This window comes from Osmerus mordax, chromosome 2, assembly GCF_038355195.1.
Source record: "Osmerus mordax isolate fOsmMor3 chromosome 2, fOsmMor3.pri, whole genome shotgun sequence".
Taxonomy (NCBI): domain Eukaryota; kingdom Metazoa; phylum Chordata; class Actinopteri; order Osmeriformes; family Osmeridae; genus Osmerus; species Osmerus mordax.
Window position 1 is genome coordinate 19,491,830 of NC_090051.1, and position 22,239 is coordinate 19,514,068.

General features: G+C 44.0%; 1 protein-coding gene across 3 annotated transcripts in view; it reads left to right on the plus strand.

The window, feature by feature from the left end:
* Positions 1–3,509: 3,509 nt before the first annotated feature.
* Positions 3,510–22,239, plus strand: part of mid1 (midline 1) — a 28,648-nt gene continuing 9,918 nt past the window's right edge. Inside the window, exons 1-2 of one of the 3 annotated variants that reach the window (XM_067252760.1) lie at positions 3,510–3,637; positions 20,075–20,799. In XM_067252760.1, coding sequence (XP_067108861.1) covers positions 20,131–20,799 — 669 coding nt within the window. In that variant the 5' untranslated portion in view covers positions 3,510–3,637; positions 20,075–20,130. Of the gene's footprint in view, positions 3,638–10,468; positions 10,531–12,763; positions 12,968–20,074; positions 20,800–22,239 lie in introns of those variants that run through there. The other 2 variants (XM_067252768.1, XM_067252752.1) reach the window with 2 other exon arrangements.

The following is a 22,239-nucleotide window of genomic DNA, read 5'->3' on the forward strand; positions in this document are numbered from 1 at the left end:
AGAGCTGGCCTGCCTGAATCTGGCCACCATGGAGTCTAACTCTGACCAGGCCAGAGAGAGAGCACAGGATGTCTGGATGTGTTTTATTGGGAATTCAACCACATACCTATTTACTTCCTCGTGTCCATCTGCACAGAATAAAGCAGCTTTCATCCACATTTCAGCCCAGCCAACAGCTGGAAGGCCCAGCCTTGTAATGCAGCCTCGAGACACAGCTCCCCCTAAACTCCACAATCACTCTCTTCGAAATGTCAATAATCTTGAATATTTGATTTCACATGTTATGTGTGCAGAACTGGTGGTCGTAACCTGACGGTCCTCACTGAGAGCAGTGGCGAGAGGCCTCCATGGGGGGTCGGCCTGACTTCCCTGGCCTGCTGGCATCAGGAGCAGCAGGGGAGAGGACAGAGGAAGGTCACAGCCCTGGATGAGGCTGGGTGACCAGGAACCTGAGATCCCTGCTTCTCCTGGAGGGTTTGAAAACTGGGACTCCCGACCACGGGATCTACCACTGGACAACTGAGATCAGCTTGTTTGTGTGACGTGAGGAAGGAAATTATATCCTTATATTTATCAATGCACTATTTGAGTGAATCTCTTTTTTAGTGACAATCATGCATCGTGAACATTCATATTATTGCTTGACATTTATCCCGCTCCTGTGTTTATCACTGATGCTAGTCTACAAAAAAGGAACTTCATTTTTCAAAACTTTTGCTTATCTTAAGTCACATGTTTCTCCCTTAGGAAGTAAACACTTCTGGTTAAGGTTACGAACTTTATGTTAGGAAAAACTTTGTTTCAGATTAAAGGATTAGCACTGATTGCATTAAGCCTCTAATCCCAGACCAATTCAAAATCTGCTTAAAGTACCAAAAATGTGAAACTTGACTTTAGATTAATACCAAGGCTTTCAGAGATAAGACATGGTAAAGTAATTGGGTGCACTTTGTCAATTCTGACCAAGACCTCCCTTTTTGAAAAACTCAGGAAGGGATTTCTTAGGAAAGACAGTAATTTCATCACTTCTATGAACTTCCCCTAATTCAATCACGAGGGGAACAGTTAAGATCACTTTGTATTAAATACTTTTTGTAACGCACGCTTTTCACTATGCTTATGATTTCCAAATATATTCCATTGAACTTATCTTTCAGATCAGCAAATCAAATGATCTAGACGAAATGAACTTCTAAACTGCCTTGGCTATAGCTGACAGACGTTGTCTCTGTGTGTTTGCCAGGCTCCTGGTGAGAGGGGAGACACCCTCTCAATGGGGGCACCAACCCAGACCGCCTGATCTCATTCGCTCCATCTGCCCCTTCTCCTACTGCACCTCCTGGCCAAGGTTGGATCAACTCCCTGCTCTTCTGAGAAAGTGAGTTAAGTTTGTCTCAGTGAAAATTCAACTTTGAGATATGACAGCAACGTCTTCACATGTATATTTTGGGATCAGAATAGCCTTAGATCACTGACATCCAAAGCCATCTCATTACCTCAGCCCTGTTCAAAAAAATCTCAAGGTTTCCATGAAGAGATATATTGTATTTTGTAACACTTTAGATCCTGGTGCTTGTAATAAGTGAGTTTATAGGTAATAAGGCCCTTATAAGATGCTTAATAACCACCGGGATCTAAGGTGTTACATTATTTTCCTCATTTGATTACATGTGCAGTATGTACTGTAAACTGTATGTGTCTACATCACCAAGCATTCTACTTTGTTTTGGAGATGGGGAGACAATAGATCAATATGCGTCAACCTCAAAGTGTCCATGTTTGACAAGCGAAGCTGAGCAGCTAGTGAGCTGTTTAGAAAATGTGTGAGCTTTCTGGTTCATTACAGCCACAGCCAGGCAGTTCCAGCTTTCCAACCCTGTTTGACAATCAGAGCATTGTGCAGCTGAAACAAGGACATGCATCCCCTTCAGAGTCACAGATGTCCTGGACCCAGATGCTTTTCTTCAGAACAGGCTGTTTGTGACTGTTATGTAGTTTGTAACCCAACAAAAATATCTGTTTGAAGTTAACAGATGTTCCATTATTCGGACTCGAAACAGTAAAGTAAACGTAAACGAAACAGTTGTGTTTCGTCATTAAAGTTGCAATCGAATGTGAACGTACTGTACTAAAGCGTTGAAAACGTTTTTGTATGTCTTTTTTGTAACTGATGTCTGTATGGAGTAAATGTTATGTCTGCATTGGGAAATTATTCATCTGAGTGAATGTTACTGCTAACTGCAAACACATTTACAATCGCTCATGAACACAGTTCACATCAGGCAACATTTCCCTCAAGTGATATTTTTCCATCATCCAACACGTTTGCCCTTCAGAAAATCATTTTGAGGAAAAGGCCAGATGAATTAATTCTCAAATCACCATTCAGGGAGAGTAACTGGCATCATTCACAGGAGACAACTTGCTGTAGGCTAGCTTAGTTAACATTCCAGCTCCTTCCTTCATTTCAATACTAATGCTGTCTGGATTGATAGGAAGGAAAACTGTTGGTGCTCAGACAAGGCAGGAGACACAGTACACTAAATCTGGTCCCAAACATATAATCAAGTGTTTTTACACCTCAAAAGAAAATTCTAGTTTACGCAGGTGATAATTAAGCAGAAGATATACCTCGGTAATAAGCAGTCATCTCATTTTATTGGAGGTGCTGAAACCGGGGGGAATTCCTCAAGGTTAGGGTCAGGTTTAGCAGAAACGTCTTCTTAAAACTGTCTCTGGGAGGAAGTACTCCACAACAATGTCACGGTATGATCCAACCGGATAAACGATTAAATCATTTATTGATGGATGCTGTCATCATCCCTACAGGAGACACACTAGTCATTAGTACTGAGAAACCCAATTCTCCCTCAGCTAATAGCAATGTCCTTTCCCTTCTTTTTGCCTGCAGGCTCCTGTGGGCGCCTGGGAGGATCCAGCGGTACCTTCTTCATCTCCCTGCCTGCTGCCTCCCTGCTGTGGTGACTCAATAGATTTGCCCAGGGCAGTGTGGGATAAACTGTTGAGATGAGAGGCCATTCAGCCCCATTATCAGGGCCTGATTCCCAACACACAGATCCCACATCCAGCCTCGGTGGCACACAGCTCCATGTTTACCACATTTTCCCCATCGGCTGGATTTCATTTGCCCTCTGTAGTTACAGAGGGCAAAAAAAAAGACGTTTCTTTTTTTTTTTGTAAAAGTTACTGTTAAGTAAGGAAGAAGGAGTTAGGAATGCACAAGGCAAACGCTCTACTTTCAAAAGTTCTACGCCCACATTCATGGTAATAAAAGTTCATGTAAATCCACGATTTGCATAGTTTGAAGAAAGTGTCGTTTGTGTTAAATTCGGCTCCCTGCAGTGCAGTAATAGATAGGCATTCACCTTAGCACCCAGCTCCTCCTGTGCAAACCTGAAGGGCGGAGGAGAAACAGAGTGGGTGTCAGCCAGGTATGTGCGTGTCTGTGTACACACCCTGATGAAGCGGAGGGGTGCACAGACACATCCAGGACACCTTCCAACCTGCTGTCTGTTTCCTCCAGAGGAGCCATGTTTTGCCTGCCGGACAGACAGCCTCTACTGAAGTGATCCAGGAGGGAGGGAAAGACACACAGGCCGCAGCTATGGGGGAGCAGGTAAGAGCCATGTTGCTCGAAGAGGTTCTTCTGATTTCGCCCTGACATGAACTGTGCTGATGATTGTTTCTGATTCGTTGTCAATGTGAATCTCTCATCTACGAAATAGTCAAGCTAATCACCATAGAGTCAGCATTGTTGTCTCAAGGTGCTGTATTATTAAAAGTGTATATATATGCTTAAACATTCTGTGGTCAGAATAGGTGACTGCCTACCATACAGTAAGACGTTAACATGCTGTAGCATCGACAGATATCATCAGATATCATATCAAAAGAGTGTTTTGCAAGTGGATATGAGGGATTTGGTTACATTCTCAAAGAGAAACATGTGTGTTTGTGTATACTTGGTCGACAGAAAGTGTGTTTTTAGATGAAGTAGGTATGGATGTGTTGTAACATAACAAGTTGAGTCTTGCGTGAGCATGAATCATATTGCTGACAGTTCTAAGAGGATACCAGGTACCACAAGGACAAAATTGCTTGGTAGTTATGGAAAGTTATTACTTAGGAAAAAGGTACTACATGAAACTTTGGGAAGGGAATTATTTGGCTCCTGTACAGCCACTCAACTGAAAGATGGAGGTTTTCCGTTGAATGTCATTTTTACACTGAAGCTTATAATTTGAAACAAAAGCTGTGGCATATCTCTTAACTTTTGTGCGTTTTGTGGGAGCAAAAATGGTGCTATGTTATTCTAGGAAAGGACAGAGTACATGTAGATGTGCCAAAAACCTGTTAAAGTCGAAACTCTGGTAAATTCATCTAGTTTCTCAGTAGTTTTCCCCATGCTCAGCATACGCATCTGGGTATGCTCTCCTTCTATAGTCTCCTGTCTCTCCTCCTTTCAAAGAGACTTGAAACGGTAGTATTTTCTCTCAATATGAATCTTTTGTGCCCTGGGCACTGAATTCCATTCCGTAGGTTCCCTTCTCATTTTATGGATAGGGAGGCACGGAGATTCCTCATGAATATGTTATTATACTCTCGAGTGCCACTGATGATCTTCTGATTTTTTTATTTACATTAACCAGTGTGAATCGCAGACCGACTCACTTTATCGCCTCTGTGGAATGGGCACTACAGCCTCTATGAAACCATCCACCTCCAACTCTCCACCTCCATGATAGATGGGCCTAATGTATCCAACCCAGAGAGAGGGAGCGAGGAGCCGAGAGTGCCGGCTCCCTGATGAACTGTGAGATTCCCGGGGCTCTGTTGTTGTGACAGTACCGGTGTCTGTGTTGATGTGAGCCCAGGGTGTTTCTGTTCCAGCACCGCCTCTGGAAAGACTGATGCAGAGTCTGTGAGTCAGTCTGGCACCACAGTCTGTGTGATACTCCTCCCCTCTCAGAGATACAGTCCTCGCCTCAGTCCTCAGTTTGGGAAACAGCTATTTGAGCTCGCTGGAAAACAAGACTGTATAATCCATTTAATAAAGAAATACAAGAAATCTCCAGAAGCCAAGCTAAACTTTTTAAGAATGTGAGATACACATGGAATAGAAAGAGGAACCATTGTACCCTCAACCGATCCAATGCAATGAAGATGTTTGTGCTGGCCAGAAACTTAAGTTAAAGATTAAAACCCAACAACCCCTGTTCAGTCCCAGCTCTTTATAGAGATTGGCTACACTCTCACACAGAAAGGACAAAGCCAGCTGCCTTACACAATTCCCACAACATATTCTGTATCGCAGATTTGAATCATTATTAGTATTATTTGAATAACCGCCAGCTGTGTGCGGAGAATGTGTTCTGATTGTGTTATGGCGAGCCTTATCGTGTGGGCCTGTGGCGAGAAGAGCTGCCAGCCGGGAGTCCCAGCTGGGTCTCCAGCCGTGGGGTCTCCAGCCGTGGGCTCTGACAGCGCTCGCCTCTGCCTGGAGGACAGACTGCAGCAGTGTGGCACAGCAGATGTTAACACCCCCTCCGGCACATGTTTCCTTGGTCGTCTGCTTTTGAACGGGGCCCAGTCAGACAAGTGACGTGGATGGTGTGTTTACATCCTAAACTGTACCATCAAATGATGTCGAACAGTGAACGATTCCTGAGACAGGAAATGCACATGTTGTTGATTGTGTCTGAAGATGAGGACGAGGATTTCATTGTAATAAACTAACTAGGGATGTCTGATTAGCCAGTAGTAAATCTTTAAAAGGATGCATCTTGATAGAGCATAAAACTAATATTTTAACAAAGCCAAGAAAAGCCTTCAGAAGCTGGAAGCAATTACAGGGTTCTCCAGGAAGTAAAGAATGTGGCAGGCTCTTACCACAGCCGTACAAAAGAAGGATACATTTTTTGAGGAAAGTATAAAGGCCAGCAGGCTTTGGCTAAAGGCTGTGGTGAAACTAAACACGACACACAACCTTCTTTTTCCTGAAAGCTGTCTGCTCTTTCTGTTTTTAAAATGAGAAAATGACAGACATTTTTGTATTTGGCATTGTGTTGCTCCAAACCACAGCTCAGAGCGGATCTTGGGTTCTCTCCCAAAATTATTTCTGCGTTTTATTGTGATAGAAATTTTATTTGGCTAGAGTAGAAAACTGCAATGTACCACTGAAGGTTGCGATTTTAAAGCAGAAAAATCTTGACACGTCGTTACTTCTGGCCTTTTCTATTGGTCAATTATCAGGACCAAATGTGCCCTTCAGGAGTAAACACTGTAATGGAGGAAATTCACACTCTAAACTGTACAACAGTAAAACTCTGTCACTTCTAATGCCTTTGAGTTTGACTCCAATGCCACTGTACAGTACTGATGCATATGTTTCAAACCAGGGAATGCCCCGTCCTTGCAATGTGGAAACCACCTAGTGCTATACTTTGAAAGAGAGCTTTGTGTTTCCATAACTAAGCCTATCTCTGATGGCATCCATTCTCATACAGTAATGTCTGCCTCTGCCCTGATCATGGCAGCCGTTGTTTGGGCACAGCCTGTGAGAGCAGAGCAGAGCTGGCATCTAATGCTGTTGTGTTGGCAGGGCCCAGGCCACAGGACCAATCAAGCCACTGTATTCTCAGAGGAGGAGAATCGTTTCCAGGTCAATGGCTGTTATAGCCTGATACGTTAACCCAGCCTCTCCTGAATCTGTCCCATGGCTGTGTGCTTTGAGATGCACACATGACGAGTCTTTTTTAAACTGCAGCAAACAAACATAAACAACAGAGATTGTGAGAACTTCCTTTATTGCTAATGATGATTTAATTCTTAATGACAAACATGGATACATTTTGTCAGCCTTAATTTAGCAAAACTCAGTGTGCATTTAGATTTTTTTACGTATTCATCAGTTTGGTTCACTGCCTTTCAGGTTTTTTTGTTCGCTGAGCCTTGGGGAAGATCTCTCTGATAGCACTGTAGAGTCATTAAAATCTTGAATTTTTGCATTGGTTACATCGATATAGCTTTAACACTAATGTGCATTTCCATTAGGATCTCACTAGGCCATTAGTGAAACAGAGGTGGAAACTACCTCTGTGCTGCTGCTCGACACTCGCACTGACCATAATGCAATTTTCATGGACTCTCCTAGGTACCGGAATATATTAATATCCAATTAGACCTCGACATTAAGACTGTGAAAAAAAATCCTAAAACCACAGATATGCTTTCACCATTGCAAACTCTTTGTTCTTTGACAGCTGACTGACCAACGAGGCGAGATGAGGTTGTCATCTCCCTTCCCCGATCGCTTCCTTTTGTGTTTCCTCCCTCGTTTACTTGGCCTATGATCTTATGAGCAGTGTTTTTCTCTGAGAGGACCCATTGTGTGGCAAGAGGACCTCTCAGAGCTGTGTGTCGGAGGCAGCAGTGCCCTGGGGACTGACCCCATCTGCCTGCAGCCTGGTTATGAACAGGGAGCCTCATCACAATAGAGTCCTCCAGGTTCCCGCTCCCCCCTCTTTGTCTCCCTGGTTGCTCTGTCTTTGTCTTATGGGTGGAGAGGGGAGTGGCCCGGGCCAGGAGAGCAGCCCCGGCGTTAATGGAGGCACTGTCCATGAAATAACCCAGTGGACTTGACGCTTCCCCAGTGTGGTTCACGCAAGCGTGAGCATGCGGCTGAGGCAGGGGTTGAGGCTGGGGCCGGGGCTGGGGCTGGGGGGTAGGGCGAGGAGGGAGGGAGGGAGCAACCAACGAGACTAGGTTGATGTGTTTTGTTGGAGGCAGAGTTCCATCCATGTGCCAGTGACACAGTGTGCTGAGGCGTCAATGGGAGTTACACATTTCCACCCTGCAAGACAGGACCACCCTGGACCATGTGAGTAAGGCCTATTGCCTCTTCTGTCACATGCAATAACAGGGCAGTTGTTGTTATTTAGAACCGCAGATAAAGGACATTGTGAGTTTGCATCTTATAAAGACTATCTAGCTTGTCTAGTGTGGGGTTAGGGTTAGTTTGCTTGCCGTTGTTTGCTGACTACTCAAGTATCTATCGAAATAAGTTATCCATTCTTGGTTTAGGGTTAATATTTGTATTCATTATACAAAGAGGAGAAAGAGCATAAGCACTTTTGCTAAACTTGATGTTGATTGAAAAGCAGCATAACATTGGTCCATTACACCAATAGACACCTATTAACAAGAACAAAATTATACATGTTTCATTGGAATAATGTTCCCCAATCTATCACTAGAGTGAACCATGATAAGAAAGAGATCCAAGGATTGATTGTCTGAACACAGCCTCATGGTATGGTCCCTGTCTGAATAACCCACGTGTTGTAGTGTATTGGAAACATTAGGCTCCCAGCCTTTTTTCTGTTGCTTCCCTTATCTCCTCTTCATTAGGCTTTGCTGCTCCTCACTCTCTTCTCCTATTAATGCAACTTGACATGCCAGGAACCACAGGATATAATAGCTCCTGGCTACCCCTAGCCTTGTTCAGAATGAATGAATATTCATTTGAAATATTGCTCGTAGTCAGTTAGTGCTTCCATACTGAACTCCAGTTTGGAACAATCTTTCAGCTGAAGTGTATAATCGGTTTAATTCAGGTAAAGATACAACCCATGGTGCTTTTGTTTTCCTTACAAAATGGCAGAAGGGCTTTATGAGTCAGGCTGGGTTCTGGATCAGGTCTGGTTTCAAGTGGGCGAGGTGGAGACAGTCTGGAACCACAGCCGAGACGTGTGCTTTTGGAGTGGTTTAAACGTTACAGAATAACAGTTTCCACTTAATTAAACCTTTGTCAAACCTCAGGATGGGTGTGACAGAGGACTGTACCCTCTGATACTTGACTTTCAACAGCAGTAAAGAAGCATCTTATCCTTAATTCACCTCCACTACACACTGCAGTATTTGGGACATCCAAATTTGAAATGAGGAATAGAATGGAAATGCTATCACTATTACTGTTGCAATTCCAAGACTGAAATTTCAGGATGAACCCAATACTGTTGAAGGAGATTTTTGGTAAATGCTTTTACCATGAACATTTTCCTGTGAAGTTTTCACATAATAGCGGGATGGGACATACTTCTATTGATTAGTGAACTGAGGATAACTGAATGGAATATTTGTGTGTGTGAGTGTTTGCATCTTTGAATGTGTGCATATTTCAATCATGTGGAAAGTAAATATTTTGAAATAGGGTTAATCTAGTGATGTTTCAAGCACAGGTGTTTAACATTTAGGAATACAGTTAGGAATTTGGCTTTAGGTGTGCAGATTAGGTATACAGGAAGGTCTTCAATCTCTTCATTTCACAGAAGCTCCTGCTAGCTCAAGTCTGACAGGACAGCTGACTCAGGTGAACTAGATGACATGCCTATGTTAACGCCTCCCATCACTACGATCCCTCAAGCTTTTCCACGTCAACTTGTCAGCTTAAGAATTCAGTAGGGGTCATTTGGAACAGAAGGACCCTTCACAGTTGCTGTTACCCGTTTCAGATAGAGCCTTTGTAAACAAATTGCTTTGCTTTTAAAACAAATCCATCAGCTTTCAAACAGGCTGAGGACAGAGTGTGACGAAAGCTGAGAGTGACAGCTAGCTACGGGCCTGAGGAAGAGACAGGCATGCTTTGATGGCAGAAGCTGAAGGACTTGCCATGAAAAGATTAACGAGCAGTTTGGCACAACTGCCAAGATGCACTGTGGAGCTGTTGCGCACCACCATGGCAACGGAAGCCTTGCACCCCCCCCCCCCTTCACCCCCCACTGTCACCCCAGCTTATAATAGAAAATCAAAATAGACATTACTAGTAGATCAAGAAATTGTTTTCTATACATAAATAACAGAACTACCAGCTATTGAATGACTATTTGCATAGGGAATTTTGTTGGAACACAGTGTTCAGTGGCAGCATTTCCTCATCAATGGCATGTAAATTAATGGAGGCTGTAAAAACTCCATTATCAACGAGCAAGTCAGCTCAGCTGTGGCCCTGCCCAAATCCCCCTCTCAGTGTGCCTGTCCCCTGCCCTGCCCCACTACATCCTGCCCTCCTTATGCATGGCACCTCTGTTCTCCAATTACTAATCAGGGTTGTCTCCTTGACTGCCACCTCCTCCTGCTCCTCCTCCCCACCTCTGCCGCCAAGTCTGATTGACAGCCCCTCCAGTGGAGGAGGGGGAGATTATTTACCTCCCAAGTTCTCCAGGGACCAAGTTAATGATCCCAGCCAACAAAAACAACACAAAGAGGGAAAAGCCTGGGAAGTCGCTGCCTGCTTGAGTCATTTGGAGCACGCTCCTTCCTTTAGAGAGGGATTAAGGGGAGAGGTGGCTGGGTGAGGAGGATTTCACAGATAGTGGTGATTTAGAGAGACGAGGCAAGGGGAGGCTGAGACTGAGAGAGAGGAGAGAGAAGCTGGTTCTGTCAGCTCACTCCCCTGCTAGGCTCCCGTTCTGCTGTTCATCTGTCACCCAGGCTGTGGAAAGCTGAATGGTAAGGGATAATCGCATGCTTCTCTTCCCCCCCATTCTGTCTGATATTACTCTGCTCTCTGGTTCCCAGTCAGCCTGTTCAAGGTTGAGCTGATCTGATGCTGATCTGATACCCTAGTGTACGCAGAGCTGTTGAAAATTCACATTTCATTGTATTAGTTATGCTTTGTTGTTCTGCAAATTGTCCCATTTATTACACATTGTCATATTTCATGCTTGACATTTTAATTGAATTTTTTTCTTTCACAAAATCATGACAAGCCTGAAGACCAAATACTTTTGTTTCGAATAATCAAATTCAATAGTTTTGCCTTTGATTTTTGGAGAATGTCTGCGGTCTTTTTATGTCCCTTTAGAATTTTTTTCCTTCTAATGATTCTTTGCACTGTTTTCAAAAAATCGATGTAATTGTCTGCAGGACATACACACACGTGGTTCGAAAGTAGAACTCACTCTGTGCATGTTTTGTTAATGAGGTGATTGATGGTCAATGGTTGCCTCTATTGATTGATGGTAGTAATATTTGTAAGCAGTATTGGCTGGTGTCCAATAATGCACAATCTTCAGTAAGATTAGAACTCTCAGGAACTGATCCTGGAGTGTGGTATCAGTGAAAGAACTGTAATATCAGTGCCGAAAAGAGATTGACCAATATTTACAAATGAAATCAGGTTCCACCGAACTTCCATTATGCAAAAACAGGTTTCCATACCAGATGCCTCGCAGTTGTCACACACTTCACAATACAAGCCTTTATTTTGATGAGATGGCAGTTAGATTGGTTTCTCTGCCAAGGTTTTTTTCCATAAACAAACAACCAAAAATTTCTCTGGTCATAGTCTTGTGGGAGACACTGATGGCCAAAACTACCATACATAAAACCACCCAGTCTTCATAATACCTCAGTTGGTTCTCAGAGATATTTTTATTCTCTGCCTTGTCTTTCCAGACCCAGAGAAAACTGAATTACTTTCAGTTCAGCATGAGAGAGAAACAGGACTCCTGGAGCAGAGTGCTGTTTGCAGTAATTACTGATCCAAATCGATCATCATACTGCACTACTGCCAGTATACTGAGCTGTAGTCTCACTGGGTGTAGGATGGGAGATCAGTATCACTGGTACAGTATCACTGTGAGGTCATTGCTAAAGGTTATTTCAGGTGCTGACGTGTATGAGCTTCAAACCTCCCTCTTTAGCAACAGCAGTGGGCCTGGGTCCATGGTATGGGTTCAATCAAACGTTGTACGTCGTGATGGCATCAGTGTATCGCTGCCAGACTTATGTAGCTGCAGATGTTTTGAGAGGCAACATTTTTCCACATGACCACAGGCAAGTGAGCTGATGCCAACGGACTGAGACGACTTTCAACACGGTCTCAGTCAACTATTTCAACCACAAATACATTCCTGTGTGTTTCTAAGTCGGTTTACATCTTAACATAGTCAAATGGAATGAAGGGCGTGTTCTCTGTGATAAATACTTTACTCGGTAAGCTCAATGAAAAGTAAAAGATAAGCATCTTAAAGGCAGTTGTCTGATTATATTATGACAACATTACTTACTTTGATAATTGTGCTTATACCATTGTTGTAACATATTTAGTACACATGATAATCAACCCACAGAAATAGAACACCACATTATACTGCAACTTGTGAACTTGTTCTCACTCTTCTGGTCATGGGAGCTGCAAGATATAATCTTATGTGGCTTTGTAACAATGGGTCAATGAATGAATAGGTCATAGTCATCTCATTCAGCATCAGTAATGCATAGTGACATCATTGATTGTACTGTATTGCTAAAGGCTACATGGATCGCTGTATTGAGTTTCTGTATTGAAAGTGACATACCTTGCATTCATTGTTTTACAGTAGATGAGTTTCAAATTACAACTGAAGTGCTGTGTGGCTACGTATGATAGCCTAACAAAACGACGCATACACACTATCCATTTGAATCGAAGAAGCACTGTATAACTTCTCATCAAGCCTTCCTTGATCATTCAAGTTAGAGACAGTTTTGTTCTAATATGCTATACGTCATAATGAATGTATTTTGTGTCATGTACACTGCTATGATAACAGTATTACAGCAATGCCTCAGCTTGACAACAGCTTCAACAGACACACCCACCCTTAGAGGGCCCTCCCCTCCATATAATTGGCCGGTACAACAGTTTGCAGCCGCAGTGGCTTCATAGTTACAGTTCACATTTGAAAGAAGAGAGGGGTTGGAAAGTTATAAACCTTCCTGCAGTGTTTCAACAAGCTGATAGGACAGGGTTGGGGGCCAAAAACTCCCAGAAGAGACTCATTCTAAAGGGTGAGCCACATGCAGGTCAATACGGAGTAGGGCTGTGTTGTGGGTTAACAGTATTGAGAAGCCTGGGACTGCCATCTCTCTCCTATTGTTGATGGATGTAACCATGTTGCAGGTAAGGCAGATTGTTCTGTAACATATGTCACTGTGAGAGTGTTATAGAAGTCATTGTTTAATCCTTGGCACTGTTCCTGTGAGACCCAAGGTGACGTTCCCGAACATGAAGCCTTTTCAAGTTTTCATGCCTTCCAGGCATGGCTCATTTCAAAAGCTGATGTCACTTTGCCTTGTTTCTTTCAGAAGGTTCATTACGTTTGAACAAATACATGAGGCGGTACAGTAAGGTGACATGGGTCAGAACAGGATAGTGTGAGCCAAGAACAAATGCTAAACAGAAGAGTGCAACACAACACTTCAACACTGTTTTTCTGAAGCTGAGCAGAAGCTGTGTGCTTTACTTCCTTGTACATCTGTTATCCGTGTCTCTCTGGACACCGTTGAACGTTTAAATACTCCCGTCCTACAGAAAAAATACAGAACCACTTTGACATGGGCTGGTTCTGAACAGCTAGAGTAAATAGTCTGAATGGAGTTGAAATGCCGACATTGATCTACGAAGTTCTGCTGTGTATAACATTTTACAGTGAATGTTTTGGGAATGTTCCAAAGATAATAGTTGACTTGTCTATTCCTAAATTATATCTCTTATAAAAACGTTATTCGCCTAAAGAAGCTCCTTTTTCAGCTGATATGTTTAAGCTTGTTGTACCAAGTGACAGTGAAACCAGTTCTGGGAAGAAATGGCAGCCAGAGATCTTCTTATGCCCTGATGACCCACCAAATATCATTAACCACTCAGATAAGATAAGAAAGCGGCAGTGTGTGTTCTTTCTTCCCATAGCATTATGGTTAAAAAGGTGTCTGCATTTGATGGCTGTTCCTTATCAGACTAAGCCCTTTATGTAGAAGTGTAAAAATTGAGACATTGTAGTTGTAGCCAAGGGTTTTGCAATTAATGAGTAACTTGCCTTTTCCCAGATCTCAGGAATGTTGGAGGTTTGCACTCCACAGGCTTGTGTGGTAAATACACATCTGCCGTTGTCATGGGAACACTTGGAGATTGAAATAAGGGGGATCAGAGCAAGAGTTAATGAATCATTACTTGCTTTGAAAAGACGGTTCAAAAACTTTAACAAGGGCACAGTCAGGACAAGTAGTGATGGGGTGTGTGTTATGCAGTGGGGACATTTTACACGTATGTTGATACATGGATTAGTCTAACTGTCAGCCTTTTCCAAATATTTGCATGATGGCCTTTAAAATCTTGTCCAGGTTTCAATTCAATCTGTCACTGGCATACAGTTCACTCATAGGCCACAAGATGTCCCTCTTTGACCTGGTTTGCATTGAGAGTTCAGCGGTCCATTAACGTTTGTGCTGTTTTCAGATCCTAGTGGAGATTTACTGTAGCAACAGAAATCAAGTCAGCAAAACTTTTACGTGATTTAGAATCCTTCCCAATCATACATTGACTCAAAATGTTGTCTTGTGCGTTTAGACTACTTAAATGAAGAGGACAGTATCATGAGCATGGAATACCTGTAAAAAAAAAAAAAAAAAAAGACTATGATATGCTGTACTAGACTAGTATAACTGTCTTTGTTACCATGACGATGTCTGCAACACTTTGAGCTGGGGAAGTAAGAGTGAGAGGGGGATTCAATGCAAGTTCATGTGGTTATGGAAAGAAAACACAATTTTCCTGCCGATGCCACCTGCCAAGCCACTGAGAGGAAATGGGAGAGTTTGGCCGTTCTGATTGCTGACCAGGATGACCTCCAAAGGGCCAGGGAGGCTGGCTCAACCAGCAGGCCCGCAGGCCTCTATTCAAAGCCCTTCAGTTGGCAAGGAGATCTACCTGGCAATGAATCAGTCCAACCTTATCCTGATAAATGTCTCCAGTTTCTAATCTCATATTACTGTGACAAGAAGTGCAGCATACAAACCATGTCGTTGTTTAGTTATTTTTGGACCAGTCTTTTGACCCTCTCCACACAGTCATGATCGATACTAGATAAGCTGGGTGGATTGGAGGCAGATCTTTCGTAACTGTGTTCTATCCATTAACATGGATTTGCAGTGGCTCAGCCAGTGTTTAGCTAACTATAAAAGTCAGTGTGGAGGTGTGTTTTTTTTCCCCTCCACATAATCCTATTTAGCAGGTGGGGACCATAAAAGGTACATCAAGCAAACATTTGTGTTTATTCTCTGCTTCTCTCAGATAGCAGTTTCTTTTCTCATTTCAAATCCCAAATTCCTATTTGTGTGAATGTGGGTCAGCATCGGCCCCTGCTGATAATCACAGAGTGATCTATCCGGGTGCAGATCTGGCAGATTACAGCCTGTCTAATCATCTGCCTCACGCCACAGCTGTAAATCACATTAGGCCTGAGTGGGCCGCGGCACTGAGCTGGCTGCTTTACAGAGCACAGCGAGGCTGCGGATTGGTCACAGATACGCCGGCAAGACAGGATTACAGATAAACATGTTAGGTATCTGCCCCAAGGAAAGGGAAAAGAGCAAACTGTCTCTCCCCTTCTCTCTAATGATGAAAACGTGGATCCCGGCCATCGTTAGGGATGATGGAACACTGCAACCGAGGAGATTAGAAAGTGCCTGAACAGGAAATCCCCTTCCTGTGCAAATCGTCCTTTTTCATCCCAGATTGATGACTGCGACGCTTATTAAATTCGATCCCAATTTTGTTGTTGATAATATTATTAACAACAAATAATATCATAGTTGGCGGTGTCACTTTTAATCAACTCGTTGTTAAGTGCCTGTGTGGAGCCGTTGCACCTAACCCCCCTCTGGGAAAACCTGTCAGTGTTGACTCCTCGTCTTGTTTATTGTTCTTGTGCTTTCTCAGTTCAGTGCTAACACAGTGCCACGCCTGTCAGTTAGCAGTTAACACCCCCTTCTCCAAAGTGGAGTATTTAGAAGCTTATCTCTACTTAATCAGGCTCCACTGGCATCTAAGGTTTAAAGGGTATTCGGAATCCCTTTGCTATGACCGGACCTCTATGGGCACGAAGCATTCACGACGGTGATGCACAGCCATATTGATTGTTCGTGTACTGCCAAGCTCTAACAGGCTGCAAAGCTTATCTAAGCCCCATTGTTAAGGTCACATTTCACATGGACTTTTTCCATAGTTGTCAGTGGGGAGGCAGGGACCTTCAGGTTCCGTGGGCAGCTGATCATGCACCACGACACATGCATGATCAATCGATGTCCAATAGTCACAGCGACACGATCATTGCATGGGCCGTGCAAGTAGATAGGCCTGCAGAACGGGACGTGGATATTCTGCTGCATGAAGTACCTCTGCTCAATACTATACTGTCAATAGGTCTAATAATGCATGGACATTCTGCTTCATGAAGTACTTCAACTCAATACCAAATTGTAAATAGGCCTATTGAACATGGTTATTCTGGATTCACCCAATGTCACACTATTTGATCTTGTTATCCTGGTTCTCTTCACTTCACCTTCAAATGTTGCCACTTGATAGCTACTGTAGAGGTCAGGCAAAAAACGACTATTGTATGCTCTGCATAAAGTACAGCTGCTCATGCATGACTGGATGTCGTCTGTCTATTTGGAGTCCTGTGTTCTGAGGTGAAGCCAAGAACAGCTTTCATGTGTACAGCTGGTGGTTCGGGCTTGAGATGCCTGGGCTGTTGGACTGTTTGTCCATTAGGAACCTTGTGGTCCTGGAAGCGTGTCCTGAGGAGCACCCCTCCCTCTCTCCCCCTCCGACACTCCCGACATTATAGCTGGCATTCCTTCCCTGCTGGAGGCTTTAGAGGAAGCACTGGGCATGTCATTCACTGTCCGATCATCCCCGCCTTTCACATCGCTTGGCTCGTACCCTCTGCTGAGGCGTGTTTTTAATATCAACAGTAGGAATTCGTCCATCAGAGAGGATCCAACATGACGGCTCTTTTGATTGATAGGGTGATTCAAGCGCAGCCCAGTAGGGTATAGTTGTTATTGAAAGGCACATGGGAAGCAGATGCCCCCCCCCCTTACCGCCTAAAAGATCCACACTCCAACTGACTGATGTTCAAGTGTTCATGTAATAGATCTCTTGTACAGGTCTCACTATCAGCTCTCTTGTACACTGCTGAGATAACATTTATATGAATGGTTTTCGATAGACCTTAGGCTTGTACCGGTGTGTGGTGGATTCGTAAACACTTTCCTCTGGCCTAGCTCATAGAGGCATTTGTGAAAGACGAGAGGGGGAGAGGGTGAGAGCGAGAGGCAGAGAGAAAGAGAGAGAGAGACAGAGAGGTATAGACGGTTAGACAACAGCCTGTGATGTAATCTGCACGTTCCAGGTCAGCTCGTTGTTTGGGAGCAAAGCGAATGGAATCAGAGATGCCCGTCCCATATTCTAGAATGAATCCCGCTGCAGGCCGGGCTCCTGTAACCTCCGCGCTCCCGCGTGTGTCGTCAGCCATTCTCTTTTTTAATCCCTGGTGACAGAGCCAAGAAAAGTTCCGCCACACAGGGCAGCATTGTGCCACTGGAGAGGCAAGAGGGAGGGTCGCAGGGGGGGAACGGATCCCGACGCTCTCCCCGTCAGTTCACACTGAACGAGCAGGCCAGGGAGGACACTGACCTGCCTGTGAGGGCGACAGGAACGGTGGGCCGAGGGTCTACAGGGCTCAGTCTGCGCTTACATCCGGGCTGTTTCTCTCTCACTTCTTCTGTCAGCTCCCTCTCTCTCCCTCCCTCTCCCTCTCTCTCTCTCTCTCTCTCTCTCCCTCCCTCTCCCTCTCTCTCTCCCTCTGTCCCATCCTCCCTCTCTCACACTCTTTTTTCTCTCTGTTGCTCTCTCTCTCTCTCTCTCTCTCTCTCTCTCTCTCTCTCTCTCTCTCTCTCTCTCTCTCTCTCTCTCTCTCTGTTGCTCTCCTCTCTCTCTCTCTCTCTCTCTCTCTCTCTCTCTCTCTCTCTCTCTCTCTCTCTCTCTCTCTCTCTCTCTCTCTCTCTCTCTCTCTCTCTCTCTCTCTCTCTCTCTCTCTCTCTCTCTCTCTCTCTCTCTCTCTCTCTCTCTCTCTCTCTGTCTCTGCCTCTACTTCCAGTGCTGGCTGGCTCTCCTGCTGGAGGTGGAGTTGGCTTTCCTGGAATTGTCGGGCAGCTTTTCCTGTTGTGCTTGCTACCTCTTGCTCCGTCTCCTGGTTAATGACAGTCCCACTGCAGGATTACTGGGTTATGGAGACTCGTGCCATCTGGATCCCCGTGTCCACACACCGTCGGCCCGTTTAAGGCTTTCCCGTAAATCGACTTTCATGATTTGGGTCAGAAGTTCCCACTCGACCGACATGTCTGTCCTGTGCAATCCGGGGCGAGATCCATCGGTGGGTAATGTAAACTGCGTATGAATGGAATAGCTCTGGGGAGTGTGTAGTGCACTGCACTGGAAGGTGCTGTGGACACATCTGGCCGTGTGCCACAGTGGGATTTTACAGGTTTCGTGTGACTCTGGGACTCTTTTACAGTAACCGTGTAGAATGACATCATGGCGAGGTGATCTGTCTATGTAGCCTGCTACCTTTGCATTCCACTACTCAACAAAAGCTCTTAGCCCTGGTTGATTATTAAAGTATTAATCCACTGTTACGGTTTGTTGAAAGAGAGCTGAATAATTCACCTGGTGTAATGATGCACTCTTGGAAGATCGGACAAGAGTTTGGAAACCAAGGAGGGTTGCGGAACTCTGTGCAAATAGGAGTTCTGAATTGTTTGTAAAACATTTGACGACATATAAGGGTGTGACATCAGGAGAGTGGTAAAGTAATGTGTAAACGTGGTCACTGATCCTCCAATAACGACAGTTTAAAGCTAGTTAAAATACGTAGCGGCCTATTCTGTGGATAACGGCATGCATGCATCAGTCACTGTTTAACTTTTCAATTCGATGTTTATTCTGACTGCTTGACGTCTTTGAGTCTTTTTTTTTTACGCAAACTTTGATTGAAATGATTTCAAACTTGATGAAAAGAGAGCGTCTTTGTCTGCCTTGAGGACACCCATGGAAGACACCTGGACTTGGCTCTGTGTACACAAACCAACAATGGAGGCATAACAAAGAGCCACACAGATGCATTTTCTCCTCACTACAGACATGGGAGACAAGTGCAACAATTGTCTCTTGTCTCTGCTTGTACAGTAGACGAGACGTGAGCCCCAGTGGATTTGAATAGAATGGGGGGAACAGAGGCGGGCCTGTGGACGGAGGGTAATTGCTGTATCCTTACAACTTCAAAGACCACTTGTGCCCGGCTGGTCTTGCTAATGAGATTTTGCCTTCTTTCACACGTAATGAAGTATAGGTAGAGGGTTCACACAGGGAGGCATAGCAGGCACAGCTGGGGTGTCTGAGTGGCGTTTAACAAAGGCACAGTGTCAAGCCCAATGTGTGGACCCAGCCGTGAGCAGCCATGGCTACAGACTTCTGCTCCACTGAGCTGTCGGTCTGGCCTCTGTGGCCTGCTGCTGGCCAGCCTAACACACTACACCCTATGGGAGACAGACACATACACAAGGTTAGATGCACAAATGGGCCAAGCTATTCTTATACAGTATGTCCACTGAAATGAGTAATTCCTGCGTTATATCATCAAAACAACACAAAGCTCTTACATAAAAAATGGAGGGATGTCTGTTTGTTTGTTTTTACCAATTTGTTAGATTTCTCAAATAGGAACAGATTGGGGTAATGAAATATTGATGTATTATTTGAGTTGGCAGAATGACACGAAAATACAGTCCCTGTACTTTACTTTTGACCAAAAACACTTTAGTAGCTTATGAATCATTCAAATTAGTAGCTTATGAATCTTTCAAATTAGAATGCATCGAATTTTTGTGGAATTTGTACTTTTAGTTTGCTGTTACTCTTTATGCATGCTAAAACCATGAACTGCACCAATACAGCATAATGTGTGGCACCCGTACACTTATAATCTTGAGTTTCTTTAAGATCAGGAATTTGGCAAGGTTACTTCGTGATTTCTGCTCAGTCTGGACAGTTATTTTCTATATTAATGTATACCACCCCCCCCCACACACACACACACTCATCTGTCTCTCTCTATCGCTCTCTCTTTCTTTCTTCCACTAATTTTATTGTATTCTGTCTTTACAGATAGCTGATCAGCTTCCCTGGATTTCGCTAACCGCACCGCTTTGTTTTGCGTGAAGATGGAAACATTGGAGTCTGAGTTGACCTGCCCAATTTGTCTGGAGCTCTTTGAGGACCCACTGCTCTTGCCCTGCGCACACAGCCTGTGTTTTAACTGCGCTCATCGCATCCTGGTCTCCCACTGCACACCCAACGAGCCTGTCCAGTCCATCAACGCCTTCCAGTGTCCGACGTGTCGCTATGTCATCACCCTCAACCAGAGGGGCCTAGAGGGACTGAAGCGGAACGTCACATTGCAGAACATCATCGACCGTTACCACAAGGCCTCGCTCAGCGGACCCAACTCCCCCAGCGAGACGAGGCGCCAGCGAGCCGCCCCGGACCACGGCACAGCCATGACCTCGCCCAGCGACAGGGTCCAGTGCCAGTTCTGCGAGCAGGACCCTCCCCAGGATGCCGTGAAGACGTGCGTCACCTGCGAGGTGTCTTACTGTGAGGAGTGCCTGAAGGCCACCCACCCAAACAAGAAGCCGTTCACGGGCCACCGTCTGATCGAGCCCCTGCCAGACTCTCACGTCAGGGGACTCATGTGTCTGGAGCACCAAGACGAGAAGGTCAACATGTACTGTGTGACAGACGAACAGTTGATCTGTGCCTTGTGCAAGCTGGTGGGACGCCACAGGGACCACCAAGTAGCAGCCCTCAGTGACCGCTACGAAAAGCTGAAGGTAAGACAGTCCATTCAGACAGGACGGCTTGGGGAGCTAGGGTTGAATACAATCTAATAATGGTTTTGTAGCCCCCGATCAAAATGCATGTCCAGCTATAAAGAACCAAATATTGAGTCTTTTCAATATTTGACCATTCTGTGTTCATTGTGTTGAAAGGGTATCTACCTACACATAATTAAATGAAACAATATTCACTCAATAGCATTTGCTTTTCATGTCCTCAAACCCTCTGAAAGAAATGACACCTTAAATTAAATTCTTGAAGTACATACATTGAAAAGAAACGTTTTTTACTGTATGTTTTTTTATTTACAAAGACATTTGTGAGATTGTTTTGATACTCATCTTTGTGGTTATTTGTGTGTGTGTCAGCATCAACATGATGAAGTGAATTCCATTCGAAACCATTGCTGGTACTGTATATCATTCAAAAATGTGATCCAACACAGATATTGGTGGATTCACTTTGAATGTTGTTTGGGACAGAATGGTGGATAAAACAGAAGTCATGCTAAATACACAGTAGAACAGACCCGCCATGATACAAAGTAATGCTCTCGACTTCAAAAGAAAGCACTCACAGTATTAGTGTGAGAAATGACAAATGGAATTCCCAAGTCTGATTTTAAAGACCTGTATCAGTATTAACCTCATGTGATGTCTGTGAATAACATTTCAAAGAGCAAAAGCTGTTAAAAACAACGAGCGATCACACACCATGACCCTCTTTCTTTTGAGGGGCTTAAATGTAACATTTAATGCACAATTACAACCAATAAAAGAGATTGCCTCCAGGGTTTCAGGTTAAGTAGAACGACCCACTTTCCCTCCACGGGTCCACATTAATAAGGCAGCACAAGAGAACACTGCTAACTGTAACACACAAAAAGGTGGCCATGCATTCCTTCGACTTTACCCTTGAATGAGCTGCTGTCAAAGCAGTGAGATTCGGGCTTTGTGGGTCAGTATTTTGCCAACACACGCCATGGGACCCTATCATGGCTCCAGAAACCTCCTAGGAGCGATTAATGGAGTAGTACAAGGCAACCGTGCAGCTGGCTATTATTTTCAGCCTTTCACATGGAAAGCTTTTCATATCTAGTGACAAAGTGTACAGTGGGACTTTTTCACATTTTTACGCTTGAAATGGTGAACTAAGATTTACCAATATTAAATGGTTTGTCTAAAAAAATATATATATATATATTGGTTGCTAGAATCAGTAAAGAGCAGAGAATATTTTTTTATTCATTTGTACTCAGTGTGTTTAATATGTAGCGTCTGTGTTTGTTTTACCACAGCAAAATGGAGGTGTTAATGGATTTAAATCCTGTAATTAACTTTAGTCCACTTTAGGTAAATGTATTTAGTACAGTTTGAATCAGAATAAGTATTTACATAAGCAAGTTCATCTGTGAGGGTTTTGGGAATCCCATG